This window comes from Bos javanicus, chromosome 3, assembly GCF_032452875.1.
Source record: "Bos javanicus breed banteng chromosome 3, ARS-OSU_banteng_1.0, whole genome shotgun sequence".
Lineage (NCBI taxonomy): Eukaryota > Metazoa > Chordata > Mammalia > Artiodactyla > Bovidae > Bos > Bos javanicus.
This window is the reverse complement of record NC_083870.1, coordinates 7,051,775-7,071,968: the sequence shown is the minus strand read 5'-3', so window position 1 is coordinate 7,071,968 and position 20,194 is coordinate 7,051,775. Positions and strand designations below refer to the sequence as shown.

The 20,194-nt window shown below is 39.0% G+C and overlaps 1 protein-coding gene across 2 annotated transcripts in view; it reads right to left on the bottom strand.

The window, feature by feature from the left end:
* SH2D1B (SH2 domain containing 1B) overlaps nucleotides 1–16,338 on the bottom strand; it is a 30,035-nt gene extending 13,697 nt beyond the window's left edge. For both annotated transcript variants that reach the window (XM_061400191.1, XM_061400202.1), the window contains exon 1: nucleotides 16,040–16,338. In XM_061400191.1, coding sequence (XP_061256175.1) covers nucleotides 16,040–16,173 — 134 coding nt within the window. In that variant the 5' untranslated portion in view covers nucleotides 16,174–16,338. The remainder of the gene's footprint in view (nucleotides 1–16,039) is intronic.
* Between the last annotated feature and the right edge of the window lie 3,856 nt (nucleotides 16,339–20,194).

The following is a 20,194-nucleotide window of genomic DNA, read 5'->3' as shown; positions in this document are numbered from 1 at the left end:
TGACAATGCCAACATTTTATTACTTATTATAAAGCAAAGATCAGTGAAACTACGTATTTGTTACATTTAAATATACTTTAAAAGTCATAAGTATATTATAAAGTACAAATAGAAGTATAAATTAGTGAAAATGTGTATTTTCTAATATAAACTATTATCAGATTAAATTAATCAAAATACAGTAATAAAAATAACACTCCATAAAACTTTTAAATTATAATTAATAATACAAATTTAAAATAAAAATAGGTTTTTAGTGCAATTTTGAGATTAAATGGAGAAAATGGAGGGATGAAGGGAGGAAGAAAGAGGAATGTAGAAAGAAGGGATATCAGTGGTGTCATCCTTGAATTCTGAGGGGTTTTGGTGTAAGTTTTTCCATCTGTCAGAACTCTGTTTACATTAGTTGAGGTATGCTAAAGATGTAAGAATAGGCTAAGTAAATCTTTTCTTATGATTTGTTCATTTTCAAACAAACATCTCTTGTTCTGCAACTTGGAAAAAATCTTTTATGAACATTTGACTCTTTGTAGTAGTTAATATCTCTTTGCTGAAACCAAGCTACAGAGTTTGTTATTTAAGCCTTTAGTAATCTCAGCTGTTCACTTTCTAGATTCCAGAAAATTGCCACTGCTCTGAAACAGCCTTTGTCCAAACACAAAGCAAAACAAAGAGATAAAAAGGTCCCACCACTAAATATATATTATTTTTGCCAGCAAGCTCACCCCTTTAATCCCTTTTGAAGTCCACTATTTCGTGGTAAAGGCTATGTTTTAATTCTCCAGTAATTTTCTTTTAAGGAGGTTTTACTTTTTTCAATATTTAGGAAAAAGATTTTTCAAAAAACAGACGTAAAGTGAATGCAATCTTAACATATGTATCCCCCTGTGCCTTTAAGAGGATAGGGTGAAATATCATCAGGAAAATGCAAAGTAAAACAACAAGAAGGTAAAGCACACACCTAGAAAGGCCCCAAAGCAAAACATTGACGCCACGAACTGCTGTCAAGGGTGTAGGGCAACGGCAACTCTCTTTCATTGCTGGTGCAAATGCAAATGGTCCTGCCACTTTGGAAGACAGTTGGTGGTCCTTACAAAACTGAACATACTACTACCATACAATTTATCAATCGTGCTCCTTGGTATTTACTGAAAGGAGTTGAAAACTTATGTCCATACAAAAAAAGCTTCATGCAGATGTTTATAGTATTTTATCCATAAGTGCCAACATTTAGAAGTAACCAAAATGTCTTTCAGTAGGTGAACGGATAAATAAACTCTAGTACAGCCAGACAATGAAATCTTTTTCAGTGCTAAAAAGAAATGAGTTATCAAACCATGAAAAACACACGGAGAAACTTTAAATTCATATTACTAAGTGAAATAAGCCAATATGAAAAAGCTACGTACTATACGATTCCAGCTATATGACATCACAGGAAAGGCAGAACTGTGCAGATGACACCATCCTTAGGGCAGAAAATGAAGAAGAACTATAGGGCCTCTTGATGAAAGTGAAAGAGGAGAGTGAAAAAGTTGGCTTAAAACTCAACATTCAGAAAACTAAGATCATGGCATCTGGTCCCATCACTTCGTGGCAAATAGATGGGGAAACAGTGAAAACAGTGACAGACTTTATTTTGGGGTCTCCAAAATCACTGCAGATGGTGACTGCAGCCATGAAATTAAAAGATGCTTACTCCTTGGAAGGAAAGTTATGACCTACCTAGACAGCATATTCAAAAGCAGAAACATTACTTTGCCAACAAAGGTCCGTCTAGTCAAGGCTGTGGTTTATCCCGTGGTCATGTATGGATGTGAGAGTTGAACTATAAAGAAAGCTGAGCACAGAAGAATTGATGCTTTTGAACTGTGGTGCTGGAGAAGACTCTTGAGAGTCCCTTGGACTGCAAGGAGATCCAACCAGTCCATCCTAAAGGACATCAGTCCTGAATATTCATTGGAAGGACTGATGTTGAAGCTGAAACTCCAATACTTTGGCCACCTGATGAAAAGAACTGACTCATTGGAAAAGACCCTGATGCTGGGAAAATTGAAGGTGGGAGGAGAAGGGGATTACAGAGGATGAGATGGTTGGATGGTATCACTGACTCAATGGACATGAGTTTGAGTGAACTCCAGGAGTTGGTGATGGACAGGGAGGCCTGGCGTGCTGCAGTCCATGGAGTCCCAAAGAGTCAGACATGACTGAGCGACTGAACTGAACTGAACTGAGCTGATGGAGACAGTAAAAAGATCAGTGGTTGCCAGGGGTGAGAAGTGAGGAGGGATGAATAAAGGATTTTTAGGGTAGCAAAAGTACTCCACATGATGTTATCATTATATGTTTGTATAGATCATACAGTGTCAACACTGAGCCCTAATGTAAACTATGGACTTTGGTGATCATGATGTATAAGTATAGTTTCCTCGATTATCACAAATATACCACTCTGGTGAGGGATGTTGATAATGAGGGCATATTGCATTTTTGGAGGGGCAGGGAATATATGAGAACTCTGTATCTTCCTCTCAAATTTTCTGTGAACCTAAACTGCTCTGAATAAAAATGAAAAAAAAAAAGAGGGGGAAAGGGTGACTTCAGGCTGATTGTCTTGGGGAGAGAAGAGGAGCAATAGGTAGATGGGTTTACTTGGTGTGTGATAATCAATATCACAATATTGTCACATTTACGTACCACTATAACCAGCCACATGACACCTCTGCCATCCAGGCACTGTTCAAAGACCTGGCAGAGCAAGGCAGCGAGCTGACTCAGGCCACCTAGTGCTTCGGGTCAGGCATGCTGGTGTGGGGCACTTCATCAGTAGGAAAGAAGGGGAACTTTTGAAAATATACATTTATCACACTGAATTTTAATTATCTGTTTCCTCATCTGTAATTTGGGGCTTCCCTGGTGGCTGTGGTAAAGAATTCACCTGCAATGCAGGTCTGAATCCTTGGTCAGGAAGATCCCCTAGAGAAGGAAATGGCAACCCACCCCAGTATTCTTGCTGGGGAATCCCATGGACAGAGGAGCCAGGCAGGGTATACAGTCCATGGGATCGCAGAGAGTCAGACATGACTTAGTGTCTCAACAACATCATCTGTAGCTCACACGCAGATCAGAATAGTGTCTGCTTTGTTCACTCTAGCACATTACCTGTCCCATAGTATATTCTCGCTATTTGTTGGGTTGCATTGAATTATCTTAGTAAGAAATGTGCCAAACATATGTGAAAAATCTAACCAACAAAATACTTCACAGAACAAAAGGAGGTAGAATGTTTATGAACTGAAAGACTATTGTAAAAATATAAACACTTACCAAATTATATTTTAATCTGTAGTCCTAACTTCAACCTGCCCCTGATCTCCAGACTCATTTTTCCAACTATTTAACATCTTCTCTTGGATGTCTGTTAGGCATTTCAAACTTAATATGTCCAGTACCAGTATATATACATGTGTGCTCGATATTTTCCGTATCTCCAGTTCCTTTTTCTAATTTTACCCACTCTGCTCTGTGCTCTGACTTCTATGGGCTCCTTTGCTCTCAGACTTCTGATTGGTTCAATCAGTGGGAGACATGTATACAAAGAGTACATGTGGAAATAGATAAAAGGATGTGAAACCAAAAAGGATAAAATAGAACATTTGTTGGCTGAATTCATCAGTAAAGGCACACTCAGCCAGGATTTGAAGTTAGTATATTAGCTCATGTACCTGGGGGTGTCATAAACATTTTGCTAGACTGGTAAATTAAAGCATGGAGTTAATAATGGCTCACATTCCATAGAGATTCAAATGCTAAAATTTCCTTGGCATTCTACAGAGAAAGGAATCTAAAAACTCAGGAAGATGAGAATGTTATAAGTGTATTTATGCAAGCTATTTAGTTATTTCTCTCCCCCCTTTAGGTGACTTAGTGCTGTGCTTACTCATTGTCATGTCTGAATCTGCCACCCCATGGACTGGAGCCCGCCAGGCTCCTCTGTCCTTGGGCAAGAATACTGGAGTGGGTTGCCATGCCGTCCTCCAGGGGATCTTCCCAACCCAGGTCTCCCACATTGCAGGCTGATTCTCTATGGTCTGAGTCACCAGGGAAGCCCCTTAGGTGATTTAATGATGCCCTAAAAAATAATTGCAAGGAGAGTACCAGCATCTTTGAAAAACTCTGGCTCTGTGCTGTAAGCTAGAATTGACATTGAGAAATTCTACAATGGAACTGGGTTCCCTGATTTTAGTGGAAATAACGGGGTGTGCTTAGGTATTGGCATTCAGTGAGAGACAAAGATAGCCAGTTATCATAAACCACAGGGATGTAACAGTATAAGAAACAGCTTACTGTACATCTGTGGTGATGTTTAATTGATTCACTGGATTGCAAAGCAGAGAATGATGATGGACAGTCAAAAGTGCTGTTGGGTATAAAGTAAACAGAGAACTTCTAGGTCTGGTGGAAGAACCCTGACTTGGGTCACAGAAAAGGGATTCTTGGGTGTCTTATTCAACTTATAGATTTAATCCAGTTCACAGTCTCAGATCCCTTTCATTGAAAGGAATGTTGGGCTTCTGGGTTCTTTTAAGGAAGGAATGTGACAACACTTCAAGCGTTTCCCAGAAAAACCTACAGGGGGACTATATACTGGAAAAAGGAAAAGTGCTCATGTTTCTGAAGGTTATTTGATAGTGGCTCTGGACTGATACTAACACTCAGAGATGCAAATGTTCCAGAGACCCTGATTCAGGAATTCAGAATTAGAACTCCTGAGGTCAGGTGATATAAGAAATTTTGACCTGAGTCTATTTAGAGTGGGCTCAGTGGGACCATGGGGCCATCCTATGGTTATTTCTCCAGTTCCAGAAATGTACTTAAATACTTCATTGTTGTTCGGTAACTAGGTTATGTCTGACTCTTTGCAACCCCATGGACTGCAGCACGACAGACTTCTCTTCCTTCACTATCTCCTGGAGTTTGCTCAGACTCATGTCCATTGAGCCTGTGAAGTCATCCAACCATCTTGAGGTGTTTATGGTGGCTCAGACAGTAATGAATTTGTCTGCAATACAGGAGAACTGGGTTTGAGCCCTGGGTCAGGAAGATCCCTGGAGAAGGGAATGACAACCCACTCCAGTATTTTTGCCTGGAGAATCCCATGGATCGAGAAGCCTCACGGGCCACATACAGTGGAGTCCCCAAAAGTTGGACATGACTGAGTGACTAACACTTACACACTTGGAAACTGGCACAATCTTACTGGTTCTTTGAATCATAGAATGAGTACTATTGTAGTGGGAAGGGCCAAACCTGAGCTCCTATAACTGGTTTCACCTTCCAAGAGAGTAAACTGAAGCAATTCACATCCCTAGAAGAAATTTCTATTCTAAGAGCACCATCAAATCATGAAATGTATGCTGTGTTGATTCCTACCACATTCTCATTTAGCTCACCCATTTGGCCAGTGCAATCACTAGATATATCTTGGAGAATGACTATGAATTATTACAACATTAATCCAAGGTTATTGTATTTTCAATTGCTGTTCTAGATGTGCACATTTTTTGGGATAGAATAATCACAAATCTGGCACCTAGGTCTATGAAAAGATTTGCTGTAGGTCAAGCAAAAGCAAGCCATCTATCTATCTGAAATTCCTAGCAAAGTACTCAGAACCAATTTGCCTTCATTTGAGAAGAATAGCAGTACACAGTCATGGTCTTCCCACAAAGATTTATCGATTCTTCTTCTGGTGTAATATAACCCAAAGGACATTGATTATCTTAATGTCCTTAAAAAATGATGTTGGTTCATTTCTGAATTTGTTCCTATTGATTAACATTTCTCCTTCCCTTTAATAGGAATATTTAGATAACATTCTGACATTTTACCTTATTTGGTGATGGTTACTTTTGTATTCTTATAAATATTATTGAACACATTTCTAAGGGTGCAAGGAAGCTACTTGGAAAGAGTTAAATATTTTTGAGTCTTACTTAAAATCTTTTTTTGGTGGGACAAGAGAAGTCTTGAGTAAAGGGAAGTTATTGTTTAGATTGGATAAAAAAGCAAAACTCGAGTTTATGTTTCCTATAAGACACCTGATATAAAAATAAAGACAGAAAATTGTGATTCCACTGTCCACTGGGGAACAGCAAACTTGTTGAAATTCTCAGAATAAAGTCTAATAATTAACTGAAAAAAATAAAGACACAATTAGGTTAAAAGTTAATTGATGGGGAAAATATATCCTATTAACACTAATACAAGTAAAGCTAGCAATATCAGCTAAAGTAGACTTCAGAGAGGGACTCTAACCAGGAATAAATAAGGGGATTTTCAAAGAGATAAAGGTGTCAATTAATCAAGAGGATAGAACAACCCTAAATGTTTATGCACATAAGTATTTTTTACAAAATGCATAAAGGATAGATGTTTTTCCAAAGAAGATATACAAATACAAGAGATATATGAAAAGGTGCTCAACCTGATGATTACTAATCATCAGGGAAATTGAAATCAAAATCACAGTGAGGTATTACCTCATACCAGTTAAAATTATTGTTGTGTAGTTGCTAAGTTGTATCTGACTCTTTTGTGACTCCATGGACTGCAGTCCACCATGCTCCTCTGTCCCTGGGATTTCCCAGGCAAGAATACGGGAATGAGTTGTCATTTCCTTCTCCAGGGGATCTTTCCAACCCAAGGATCAACCCGCATCTCCTGCATTGGCAGGCAAGGGCTTTAGCACTGAGCCATTAGGGAAGCCCATCTGTTGGAACAGCTGTCATCAAAGAGACAAGAGATAACAAGTGTAGGTAAAACTATGGAGAGAAGGGAACCCTTGTGCACTCTTGGTGGGAATGCAAATTGATACAGCCACTACAAAAAATAGTATAGAGGTTCCTCAAAAAAGTAAAAATAGAACTACCATGTTATTCATTAATCCCACTTCTGAGTATATGGCCAAAGGGAATGAAAACAAGATATCTAAGAAATATCCGTACTCCCTTATTCATTGCAGAATTATTCGCAATAGCTAAGATAAAGAAACCCTACATGTCCATCAGCTGATGAATGGATAAAGAAGATGTGGTATGTATAAACAGTAGAATATTATTCAATCATGTTAAACAGAGATAAATGCTGTCAGAGATAAATGGTATCACTTATACATGGAATCTTGAAAAAAAAAAACCTGTTGATTAAGAGACAAGGAACAAAAATTCACACTACCATCTAAGTTGATGCACAAAAAAACAGCCCTACTAGGAATAGAAGGGCTAAAAACATAGTTAACAGGAAAAGACTGAATACTTTTCCACAAGGTCAGAAAATGATGAGGATTTTTGCACTCATCACTTCCACATTGTTCTAAAACTCTTAGGTAGTGCAATAAGGCAAGAAAAAAAAATGGAACAGAAACACTGAAATGGGAGAAGTACAGTTCTCTTAATTGTAGATGGCATATAGAAAATCATACAGAAATTCTACCCAAAAAGCCACTAGAGCAATAAGTGAATTTAGCAAGGTTGCAGGATACAAGTTCAATACATAAAAATTAATTGTGTATCCACTCAATTGCATTGAATAAGTGGAAAGTGAAATTAAAATAATTTAAAAATTTAAATCGTTAAAACCTGTTATCATTTAAAATAACATCAAGCATATGAAATTTTAGGGATAAATTTGACCAAAGATGTACAAGATCTGTTACAAAACATTTTTGAGAGAAACTGTAAAAGTTTCTTTTACAACTTTTACAAGAAACTGTAGAACTTCTTTCATATAAATGAAAGAGGTTAAACTATATTCATGGATCAGAAGAATTAGTATTATCATGTTGGTTCTCCCCAGATTGACCTATAGTTTTATGCAATCTCAGTCTATCTTCAGTCTTGGTGTCTGTGCGTGTGTGTCTTAGTTGAAAAGCTGAATCTGAAATATGTATGGAAATACAAAGGATCTAAGATAGCCAAAATAACCTTGAAAAGTTGAGTGATTTACACCATCTTATTTCAAGACTTATTATAAACTGATGGTAATCAACATAATATAGAATTTGCATAAAGAAAAAAAAATCAAGGCTAAGAGCTCAGAAATAGAGCCAGACTTACATAGTTGATAGTTTTTGTTTTACAAAGGCACCAAAGCAATTTATTGGGAGAAAGAATAATCTGTTCAACAATTGAGCTGGAACAAATAGGTGGCCATATTTAATAAAACACCAACCCCAACCTTACCCAAATGCAAAAATTAAATCAGGATGGGCTACATTAATTGTGAAAGTTAAAACTATGCAACTCTAGAAGAAAACACAGAAGAGAACCTTTGTGAATTACATTGGACAAGGGTTTATTATATATTGACATATTACTGAAATCACAATCCATCAAAGAAAAAAGATAAATTTGACTTCATTAAAATCAAGAACTTCTGTTCTTTCAAATATACTTTAAGAGGATGGTAAAACAAGTTACAAGTCAATAAAGAATGTTTTAAGACTTGACTTCTGGCTTTCTCACTGCCCTTGGTTGGAGTGTGCATCCATGCAAACTCTGATTGCACTAATTTGTCAATGTGTATAAAAATGTTAAAATGTTTAGGGTATTATCCTGAGGAGAGAGTTGGGCAAACTCTCAAAGATATAAGCACAAAAATATTAGTTGTATCAAATTACACTGGGTCCATTGGCCCAAACTGGAAATAACCTAAATGTATGAAAATGTTAGTTGCTCAGTCATGTCTGATTCTTTGCTACCCCATGGACTGTAGCCCACCAGGCTCCTCTGTCCATGGAATTCTCCAGGCAAGAATACTGGAGTGGGTTGCCATTCCCTTCTCCAGGGGATCTTCCTGACCCAGGGATTGAACATGGGTCTCCCTCATTGCAGGCAGATTCTTTACTGTCTGAGACATCAGGGAAGCCTAAATGAATACTTAGGTATAAATTATGACATATGCAATCAATAAATAGTAAGTAATCATAAAATTATGATGTATATTTGCTTTCTTTGATGTGGAAATGTACCTGTTATACATTGAAAAAGAAGTTGTACCTATGACTGATTCATGTTGATGTATGGCAGAAATTAACACAATATTGTAAAGCAATTATCCTTCAAGTTTTTACTTTAAAAGTCACAAATCATCATATATATGAGTAATTTATGTACATACATAATATTCACTTATACATGCATATGAACAGAGAACAGTCTGGAGAGATGCATGCTGAAATATCAAGAAAGGTGATTTCTGAGTGGTGAGACTGAGATAATTTCTGCTCTCTTTTTTATACCTTTCTCAACATTTGATTTTTCTAAAACAAATAAGCTTGATTTTTTTCTTACTTTCTGAACTCAAGTCTTTCCAAAGATCTCAGAATATGAGAGCTGGAAATGACTCTTAGGATCTCTGTCACTCACTGTTTCTGTTGTTGCTGTAAGTCATGATTTAAGTACTTCTTACTTGCAACCTTCCTATAACTACAAAAAGTCCCCCCTTTCTCTTCACACCAGCAGCTGAATCCTTTATATCTCCAAATATCTATTCCATTTTGACTCTGCTGACTATAAAGCTAGACCCAGTTCCAACTTCTAACAGTCAAGTCACCTACACAGTGTTTTGCACGTTGGTGTTTTCTGCACAGTGTATCAGGCTGTGAGATCAGGTTATATTTCCTGTCCATGCTTACCACAGAGCATTCTGGTCGGTGATAATGTGCTGCTAGACCAACTTTCCTCTCTGACTTCCTTCCTTTATTTCTAATCTTCTCTCTAATAACCTCATTTGTATCTGTGAAAGCATGGAAGTTGGTATCCTGCTATGCTAGCACAGCAAAGAAGAAAGGGTAGTTCTCTAAGAAGCAAAATGCAAGATTCCCCATATCAGGATCTATTGCCAAGCCCAATGCTTGGAAGGCCCCTGCTTGGGCACTTTAAAGAGTTCCGAAAGGATCACCTTGAGCATTAGAACTAGGGACATTGGTAAGAAAGGCAGGATAACAATATATTAACAGTCTGATCTTGGACCTCTTAGTTAATAAGAAGCTCCATTCCATTTCCCACAAAATAGGGATAGATCACCTACCAAGGATGGCTTTCCAAAGCATAAATAATTGATGTAACATGCTTAGCACAATTTTTGGCTCATGGAAAGCACCTTCATAGTGGCTTTTGTTCCACTAATGTAGAAAAACAGGCTAACACTTGTGTTGTAGATAATTTTGACTTTGCCCACACAGGGTGTACACTGGAATATGAATTGCTTTGTGACCTTCTCAGAGGAATCTTTCCTGAACCCAACCTAAGGTAGACTCCGCCCTTGCTGCAACGTGCCTCTGATTTGTTTTCACTTTATTGGCTCCTCTCACTGCAATGTCATTTCAATGAGGGCAGGACTAGTGTCTGTACTATTTATCACTATTTTACCAATGCATAGGACCATACCTAGAACATAGTGGGCACTCAGTGTGTGCTGTTGAATGAATGAGTGACGGTTTTAATCACCCTCCAAGTCCTATCTTCCATGTAGGCTCTTGACTCCTTGATGAGTGAACCATTCCTTTCTCTCAGTTCCTATCATGCCCTAACGTAAGTCATCAGTTATCATACACCTCACAGGGTCCATTTGCTTCTCTATTTTTCCCTGTAGGCTCTGAGGTGTATTGAAGGCATTAACTGAGTATCTACTATACTGCTTGACATAAAAGTGCAACTTTAGTCGCTCAGTCACGTCCGACGCTTTGCAACCTCATGTAGCCTACCAGGCTCCTCTGTCCATGGGATTTTCCAGGCAAGAGTACTGGAGTGGGTTGCCATTTTCTTCTCCAGAGGATGTTCCTGACCCAGGGATTGAACCCAGGTCTCCCATACTGTAGGCAGATGCTTTACCGTCTGAGCCACCAGGGAAGTCCTTGACATGGGAGACTTTAAAAAATTGTTGAACAATTAAAATTGAATGGTCTATACTGATGTGATAAAATTTCATAAGAACTATGAAAGGGGCCAAAAGGTTTTGAGAGGGCTATTTGATCTGAGCCTTAAGGCTGAGGGTGCCTGAAATTTTGTTTGCCTTTGAGTGACAGGGGCAGGGAAGAGGGTGAACCTTGATTAAGGGCAGGTGTCTGATGGACATTTATCCTGCCTCTCCATTTGATTTGTTATTATTATTTGTATTTAATATTTTAGTGATTTTTGCTTTGGATGAATATTTAAGTTAGCATGATGCATCACAGAGCAGTTGTGCATAAATGTCAATTATTAAAGAGAATCCCGGTATAGGCTAGATTACCTATGCCGAAATCGTGACTGAGGTCCCTCCTATCTATTTCACATACTTGGCACCTCTTTTTAATTTTTAAAATGTATTATTCTTTTATTTTGGCTATGCCGAGTCTTCATTGCTTTCACGTGGGCCTTTTCAAGTTATGTTAAGCGGGGCCTGCTCTTGGCTGCGGTGCTCCGTCTTCTCACTGCGGCGCTGTCTCCTGTTGCAGAGCACAGGCTCTGGCCGCACGGGCTCAGCAGTTGCGGTGCGTGAATTAGCTGCTCCATGACAAGTGGAATCTTCCTGGACCAGGGATCAAACCCATGTCTCCTGCATTGGCAGGCAGATTCTTCTCCACTGTGTCACCAAGGAAGTCCCCCTTGCACCCTCTTCTAATTTCCATTCCCACTGCCTGCCCCACGACAGCAAGTTCCTCACCATCTCCCATCTAGAGATACAGCAGTCTCTACTGCCATCATTATCTGCCAGCTTCAGTGTATTATCCTTATTAGATTGAAGTTCCCAAAACTCAGTACCAGTCTTGTCATTTCCCTTCTCAGAAACCATCCATGTTTCCCCACCAACTACAGAGTCATTCTTTTAAGACCCATAATGTTACCCCAAACTGACTTTGTTTCCAAACTACCTTTCTAGAACCCTGTGTGATTCCTATGTTTTAAAATATCCCTTTTCTGGACCTATGTTCCTGCCTTTCCCCCAACCCACAATGCCTTCCATCTCATTTCTGTGTAACTAAACCTTATCCACTCTTTTAAATCCCAACTCAAATACGACCTCCTCAAAGAAGACTTTACTAATCATCTCTTCTGATTTTAAATTTGTATAAAACTGTCTCTTCTGAAATTTATACTTTACCCTTATTTTATTTATTTACATGTTGAAAAATTTGCAAGTTGCCTATTGGAATCACCTTTGAATCCCCCAGGGCCTTAGCACAGTATTTGCATAGATAGTAGGGACTCACTACATTTTTATAAACATTTTTTAAAATTAAATCCACAACCTTTTCTTCCCCATTTATTCCTCCTAAATTTCCCAGCTGTAACCAATATTGTGAATTTCTTATATACATTTCAAAAACTGTTTATGGATATATAGGGATATAGGCATACATTTTTTTTTACACAAATGGGATCATACTTAATATCTAGCCTTTTTCACACAAGATCTTTGAATTTTTTCCATATTATATATGGATTTACTCAATCTTGCCAATGCCAATTTGCACATACTATAAGCAGTACTCTTGCCTGGCAAATCCCATGGGTGGAGGAGCCTGGTAGGCTGCAGTCCATGAGGTCGTTAAGAGTCGGACACGACTGAAGCAACTTAGCAGCGGCATAAGCAGTACTGACTATAAGATACGTTTTTATTAATGAGATTTGGGGTCAAATGTTAGGCTTTCCCAATAGCTCAGCGGTAAAGAATCTCCCTGCAGTGCAGGAGCTGCAGGAGCTACGGGTTCAATCCCCCAGTAATGAAGACCCCCTGGAGAAGGGAATGGCTACCTACTCCAGTATTCTTGCCTGGAGAATCCGATGGACAAGAGGAGCCTGGCGGCCTACAGTCCTTGGTGTCGCAATGATTCGGACACAACTTAGTGGCTGAATAGAAATCGAAGCAAAGTGAAAGTGAAGTCGCTCAGTCGTGTCCGACTCTTCGCGACCCCATGGACTGCAGCCCACCAGGCTCCTCCGTCCATGGGATTTTCCAGGCAAGAGTACTGGAGTGGGGTGCCATTGCCTTCTCCAGGGGATCTTCCTGACCCAGGGATTGAACCTGGGTTCTCCCGCGTTGTAGGCAGCCACTTTTACAGTCTGAGCCACCAGGGAAGCCCAGTGACTGAATTACAACCATTCAAAGAAGTTGCATTTAGCAAGTGTAAGGACTGTGGTTGAATAACAACCATTCAAATAAGTTGCATTTAGCAAGTGTAAGGACTGTGGTTGAATAACAACCATTCAAAGAAGTTGCATTTAGCAAGTGTAAGCACTATTACTTCCCCAAAATTGAATTTCTTCTGGGTGTTTTCAGTTTTAATTCTGGACCACTGAATTGGTAAAAATGGTATCACGTTATTCTTTTGTGTTTTTTTAGCTATTTAATATTTTCTTATTCTTTCTTTTTCATATTCCATTTCAGAGACTCTCCTCCTCTTGCACTTTGTCTAGTTCCTATTGTTTTTTAAGAGCTCTTCCATGTTAATGAAGTTTTGATTTTCTTCTGTTGGTTTGTCATTAACAGTTTTTTGTTGTTGTTATAATGGTCATATTTAGCCATCTGTTCTTTTTTGTTTCCTGGTTTTATGTCTTGTTAGAAAGACTTTCTCAATTCCAGGAATATTTTTTAATAGTTCATGTTTTCTTTTAATACACATGGTTTCATTTAGAAAAAAGAAGCTCTGTATTAGAACCACTTTGAATTAACTTTGAGAAGTAAGAAAGGGATTCAGGTTATTTTTTCTAAGTGTTCAGCCAAGTGTCCTAACACAGTTAATTATCATTCATCTTTTCCTCACTAATTTGAGATGATCTTTTAAATATAAAGTAAATTCCATATGTATTTGGCTTTATTTCTACCAGACTCTATATTCCAAATATTTAATTGATCTCTCATTACCAAACTCTTTTAATTATTGTAGTAATTACTGTAGTAATCTATTTTAGTATTTGGTAGAGCCAGTCCCCCTTCTTTTAATAAAAAACTTTTCTGGCTCTCTGGCAGATTCCCTGTGTTTTATTTCCCATCTGGATAAACTTTACTATCTTTGAAGAGAAAATTTAAGATTCTGTTGATTTTTTTTACTGAAAAAATGCTGAATTTATAGATTAATTATGGTGAACTGGTAAGCTTCCAAATTGAATTCTTCCTTTCATTTAAATCTTCTAGTAAGCTCCCCAGTGGATGCTTAAGTTTGCACATTTCATATTATATTTATTCCTAGGTATTATTAATTATTGCTGATGTAAATGAGGTGTTTTATTATATTTCTTACTAGTTATTATTTCAGTATGGAAGCTGTTGATTTTTAGATTTCAATTATAAAAGCTGATATCCCTACTGAATTTTCGTAAAGATTTTAGTAGTTATTTTTTTCAGTTAAATCTAGATCTCAAAGGTATAAAGTCATGTCAACTGTAAATAATAATAATTTTACATCTTCCTTTTCAATTTTTACATGTATTTCTTTTGATTAATTACACTTGCTGATATCTCCTGGAAAATGTTACATAGTAGTGGTTACAATCACTTTGGCTCATTCATGATTTTAAGGATAATTCTTCTAGTGCTTCATCTGGTGTTAAGGAAGCATCTATCTAGCTATATATGGTTAGGAGTGTGTAAGTGAGTGCATGCATGTGCACACATGAGTATGTGTTTAATTGAGGGATAGATGCTGAATTTTATTTAATACCTTTTAAGCAAATTTGAATGAGTTATACAGTTTGCAACCTCTGACCTATTAATACACAATTAAACTAATAATTTTCCTGACATGGAAACATCCTTGATTTCTTAGATTGGACTGTAGTGTCTTTTAGCATAGTGTATTTTCTGCTTTAATATTTTACTGGCTTCTGTTTTGTTTACTGAAAATTAATAGTAAATGAAATTTAAGTTGGTCTGTAGCTTTCTTGTGTTTGTGTGTCTTTTTTTGAAAAAAAAAAAAAGTTTTACCTTCATACACAGAAATTGAAAAAAATCAGTAGAAAGATGACAACAACTCAAGCTAAAAATGGGTAAAGGGTATGATGATGCAGTTCTCAAAAGAGAAATTAGTGATGGCTACGAAATACATGAAAGCACTCTCAACATGACTGGCAACTTGAATTCAAACTGCTAACACCTGAAGGCTGCCTTTCTTATATCTGGATTCCTGGTGTCACATAAAGAAAGAAGGGCATCCCTGCCTATTCTGTCAGTAATGGCACGCTTTTTTGGCCTTGCAGCTCCCAGTTCTAAGAAGCACTGGAGCTTATCTTTGGAGACACTTGGGTTTTAATTCTTGTAACAGGTAAAGAAAAAGTTCAGTGGTGTCCACAAACAGGAGAATCCTTTAAAGATAGTAGATTTCCCTTGATATCTGTTTAAGATTGGTTTCTAAACTGGGCTAAGCAACTTCCTTCAGCAGTATGTCTCTGATGCTCTGGCTTAAACTTTCACCTGGAACTCAGCTTCTTTGGAAACACCAGACGTGTTATAACACAAGCAAGCTGTTGCAGACACCCCAGGGTCTGTTTCTACATCGACAAAATGGTGGCTTGCCTTGACAGACTACAAGCAGGATGAAGGGAAGGAATGTCTGCTGAAGCCTTTTACAAATGTAACGAAGTTTGAAATGTTATTAGTATCTTAAAAATCACAAGCGGAGCCAGCCATGTAAAAACTAGGCCTCTCAGGTTAAAATCTCATGTTTTCCATACTAAATAAATCAGCCTCTATAGGAGAGGACCTTTCTCACATGGCTGCCTTCTCTTCTCTCTGCTCCCTTCCTATGCTGCCTGAAGCCCTATGCTCACCACCACCGCCACTTCTGCTGCTCCACAGAGTCTGCGTGTGGAGAGAAGGAAAGGTGGAGGAGCTTAGACAGATGTATTCCTTCCATTTCCTTGTGGCAGTGTCTAGCTATTTCTCATTCTGCTCATCTGGGCTGCGGAGTCAGTGAGGCACAGTTTCTTTTCCACCTGGTTATCATATTAAGATATGATACACACTTAACATATGCATGGAAGGTGAGGCTACTCACGAGACACAGAGGCACAGGACTCCGGGCATAGACTCGCTGTCTCTTAACAGATAGTTGCCATCCACTCCTTCCTTGAGCAGCAAGGTCTCACAGTCTCGCTTGGACAGAGGGCCATGGTAATAAGGCAGATCCATGGGGAGCCTTCTGGTACCCCGAGTTGAGGGACGAATCTGAGGAGAGAATTGGAGGCAGCTGGCCTAAATGGGGCCTGTGGAAATACCACTTCTTGCTCTGGCTCGTAGGAGTGAGATGAGGTTATTCTGTGGGACTCAGATAGTTTCACAAGATTCAGGAAATGAGAGAGGTGGGGTGATGAAGTGACCAAGACACTTCAGCCTATAAGTGGCCTAAGTATGACTCACGGAAGTGGGTTAAACATGTCTGAAATACACAGTGGAATCAACAATGACTGTGGTTCAAGCTCAATGCTGAACACAAGCTCCTCAGAACTGGTTGCAGCCGTCTTTGTATTTCACCCGAAGTCACCAGTTTTCAGCTTCTCTGGCTTGTGGCATCCCTTCCAGGGATGCTTTTGGCTGAAAGGGAATCCCATCTCCTGCTGAAGCCACCCATGGATATGCTGTACCCAGCTCAGAACAGGTGCTCAAAAAAGTGTACAGATGCTGAATGAATCCAGGTATATCCAGAGGTAGTGGAACAGTTGAGAAGGTAGGACATCCATGGATCAACTGACACGACACACGTAAGACAGCAATGGGAATAGGAAGCACTGGGCGCTGTGGGGGAGGATGGTCTGGGGGGAGCGTCGCCTGGCTAAGGTGCCTAGCCACTGGTGAACAAAGGCCATTTTTTACACCTTCTAGCATCAAGCCTTTTGGGGAAGGAGCTGGTGAACTTGGGAGGGAGGTCTGGATATGCACAATTAGTGTAGGGATGTTTCTCCAACTGGAAGAAAAGAACATATTAGGCTTCGATTTGAAAAACCTCAGGTCCTTTGAGGTTTCCATCCTTTGGGGCATCAGTAATGTTCCTTATAAAGAAAAACCAAAAAAAGTCTATCCAGCCCAGGACACTTAGCCACCCTGGTGTTGACAAGAAAAATCTTTTCTGCTGACCCTTTTCTACTTAGGTCAACTGATATTCTTGGAAAAGATTGTTTCGGTTATCTGAGGATCAGAATTAATCCTAAATGTAATTTCTAAGACCCTTTTCCCTGTTGACATACAATTGACATGTAACATTGTAAAAATTTGAGGTATAACCATTTAATTTCCTATTTGCAAATGATTACTACCATAGCGTTAGCTAACATGGCCATCTTGTCACATGCTTACTATTTCTTTATTGTTGTGAGAACATTTAAGATCTACTCTTGTAGCAACTTTCTTTTTTTTTTCTTGTAGCAACTTTCATGTAGTATTATTCCTTGTAATCACCATGCTGTACTTCAGATTCCCAAAATGTATTCATCATTTCCTCCAAGGCTTTTTGAGGAACTCAGCCCTCCTACATAGTATTATTTGTTATGTTCAAGTAAATCTTTATTTACAAAAAGAGGCAATAGAAAGATTTGGGACCCCAGCTTCAGTTTGTCAGTCCTTCATTTACAGTAGTAATTTTAACTGAGTATGACTGCCTCAGTTCAGTTCAGTCACTCAGACATATCCGATTTTTTGCAGCCCCATGGACTGCAGCATGCCAGGCTTCCCTGTTGGTCACCAACTCCCAGAGCTTGCTCAAACTCATGTCCATTGAGTTGATGATGCCATCCAACCATCTCATCCTCTGCTGTCCCCTTCTCCCCCTGCCTTCAATCTTTCCCAGCATCAGGGTCTTTTCTAATGAGTCAATTCTTCCCATTGGGTGGCCAAAGACCTGGAGCTTCAGCTTTAGCATCAGTCCTTCCAATGAATATTCAAGACTGATTTCCTTTAGGATTGACTGGTTGGGTCTCCTTGCAGTCCAAGGGACTCCCAAGAGTCTTCTCCAACTCCACAGTTCAAGAGCATCAATTCTTCAGCACTCAGCTTTCTTTAAGGTCCAACTCTCACATCCATACATGACTACTGGAAAAACCATAGCTTTGTCTAGATGGACCTTTGTTGGCAAAGTGATGTCACTGCTTTTTAAAACACTGTCTAGGTTGGTCATAGCTTTTCTTCCAAGGAACAAGCGTCTTTTAATTTCATGGCTGCAGTCACCATCTGCGGGTGAATTTGGAGCCCAAGAAAATAAGTCTGTAACTGTTTCTCCATCTATTTGCCATGAACTGATGGGATAGAATGCCATGATCTTTGTTTTCTGAATGTTGAGTTTTAGGCCAGCTTTTTTTACTCTCCTCTTTCACTTTCATCAAGAGGCTCTTCAGTTCCTCTCTGCTTTCTGCCTTAAGGGTGGTGTCATCTGCATATCTGAGGTTATTGATATTTCTCCCAGCAATCTTGGTTTCAGCTTGTGCTTCATCCAGCCTGGCAATTTTGCATGATACTCTGCATATAAGTTAAATAAGCAGGGTGACATTATACAGCCTTCACATACTCCTTTCCCAATTTGGAACCAGTCCATGTCCAGTTCTAACTGTTGCTTCTTGACCTACAAACAGATTTCTCAGGAGGCAGGTCAGGTGGTCTGGTATTCCCATCTCTTGAAGAATTTTCCACAATTTGTTGTGATTCACACAGTCAAAGGCTTTGGCATAGTCAATAAAGCAGAAGTAGATGAGCTTTCTTGCTTTTTCAATGATCTAATGGATGTTGTCAATTTGATTTCTAAATCCAGCTTGAACATCTGGAAGTTCTTGGTTCCTGTACTGTTGAAGCCTCACTTGGAGAATTTTGAGCATTACTTTGCTAGCGTGTGAGATGAGTGCAATTGTGCGGTAGTTTGAGCATTCTTTGGCATTGCCTTTCTTTGGGATTGGAATGAAAACTGACCATTTCCAGTCCTGTGGCCACTGCTGAGTTTTCCAAATTTGCTGGCGTATTGAGTGCAGCACTTACACAGCATCATATTTTAGGATTTGAAAAAGCTCAGCTGGAATTTCATCACTTCCAAAACTTTGTTCCTAGTGATGCTTCCTAAGGCCCACTTGACATTGCACTCCATGATGTCTGGCTGTAGGTGACTGATCACATCACTGTGGTTATATGGGTCATTAAGATCTTTTTTGTATAGTTCTTCTGTGTATTCTTGCCACCCCTTCTTTGTATCTTCTGCTTCAGTTAGGTCTGTACCATTTCTGTCCCTTATTGTGCCCATCTTTCTATGAAATTTTCCTTTGGTATCTCTCATTTTCTTGAAGAGATCTCTAGTCTTTCCCATTTTATTGTTTTCCTCTATTTCTTTGCATTGATCACTGAGGAAGGCCTTCTTATCTCTCCTTGCTATTCTTTGGAACTCTGCATTCAGATGGGTTTATCTTTCCTTTTCTCCTTTGCCTTTAGCTTCTCTTCATTTCTCAGCTATCTGTAAGGCCTCCTCAGACAACCATTTTTCCCTTTTGCATTTCTTTTTCTTGGAGATGGTTTTGATCACTGCCTCCTGTACAATGTTTTGAACTTCTGTCCATAGTTCTTCAGGTACTCTATCAGATCTAATCCCTTGAATTTATTTCTCACTTCCACTGTATAATCATAAGGGATTTGATTTAGGTCATACCTGAATGTCCAACTGGTTTCCCTACTGTCTTCAATTTAAGCCTGAATTTTACAATAGAGTTCATGATCTGAGCCACAGTCAGCTCCCAGTCTTGTTTTTGCTGACTGTATAGAGGTTCTCCATCTTTAGCTGCATAGAATATTATCAATCAAGAATCAAAAATCCCTTAGAAGAAATGGATTAGCCCTCTTAGTCAACAAAAGCATCCACAATGCAGTGCTTGGGTCCAGTTTCAAAAATGACAGAATGATCTCTGTCCATTTCCAAGGCAAATCATTCAATATCACAGGTACTTACTGCCCGGTAATGTACATTTTCCTGTGAAAAGTGCTCCTACCGCTTATAATCCTGGACATTTTAGGAATTTGGCACAGCCAGATATGTGCTGTGTGCTATGCTTAGTTGTTCAGCCATGTCTGACCCACCAGGCTACTCTGTTCATGGGGATTCTCTAGGCAAGAATACTGGAGTGGGTTGCCATGCCCTCCTCTAGAGGATCTTCCCAACCCAGGGATCAAACCCAGGTCTCCCCCATGG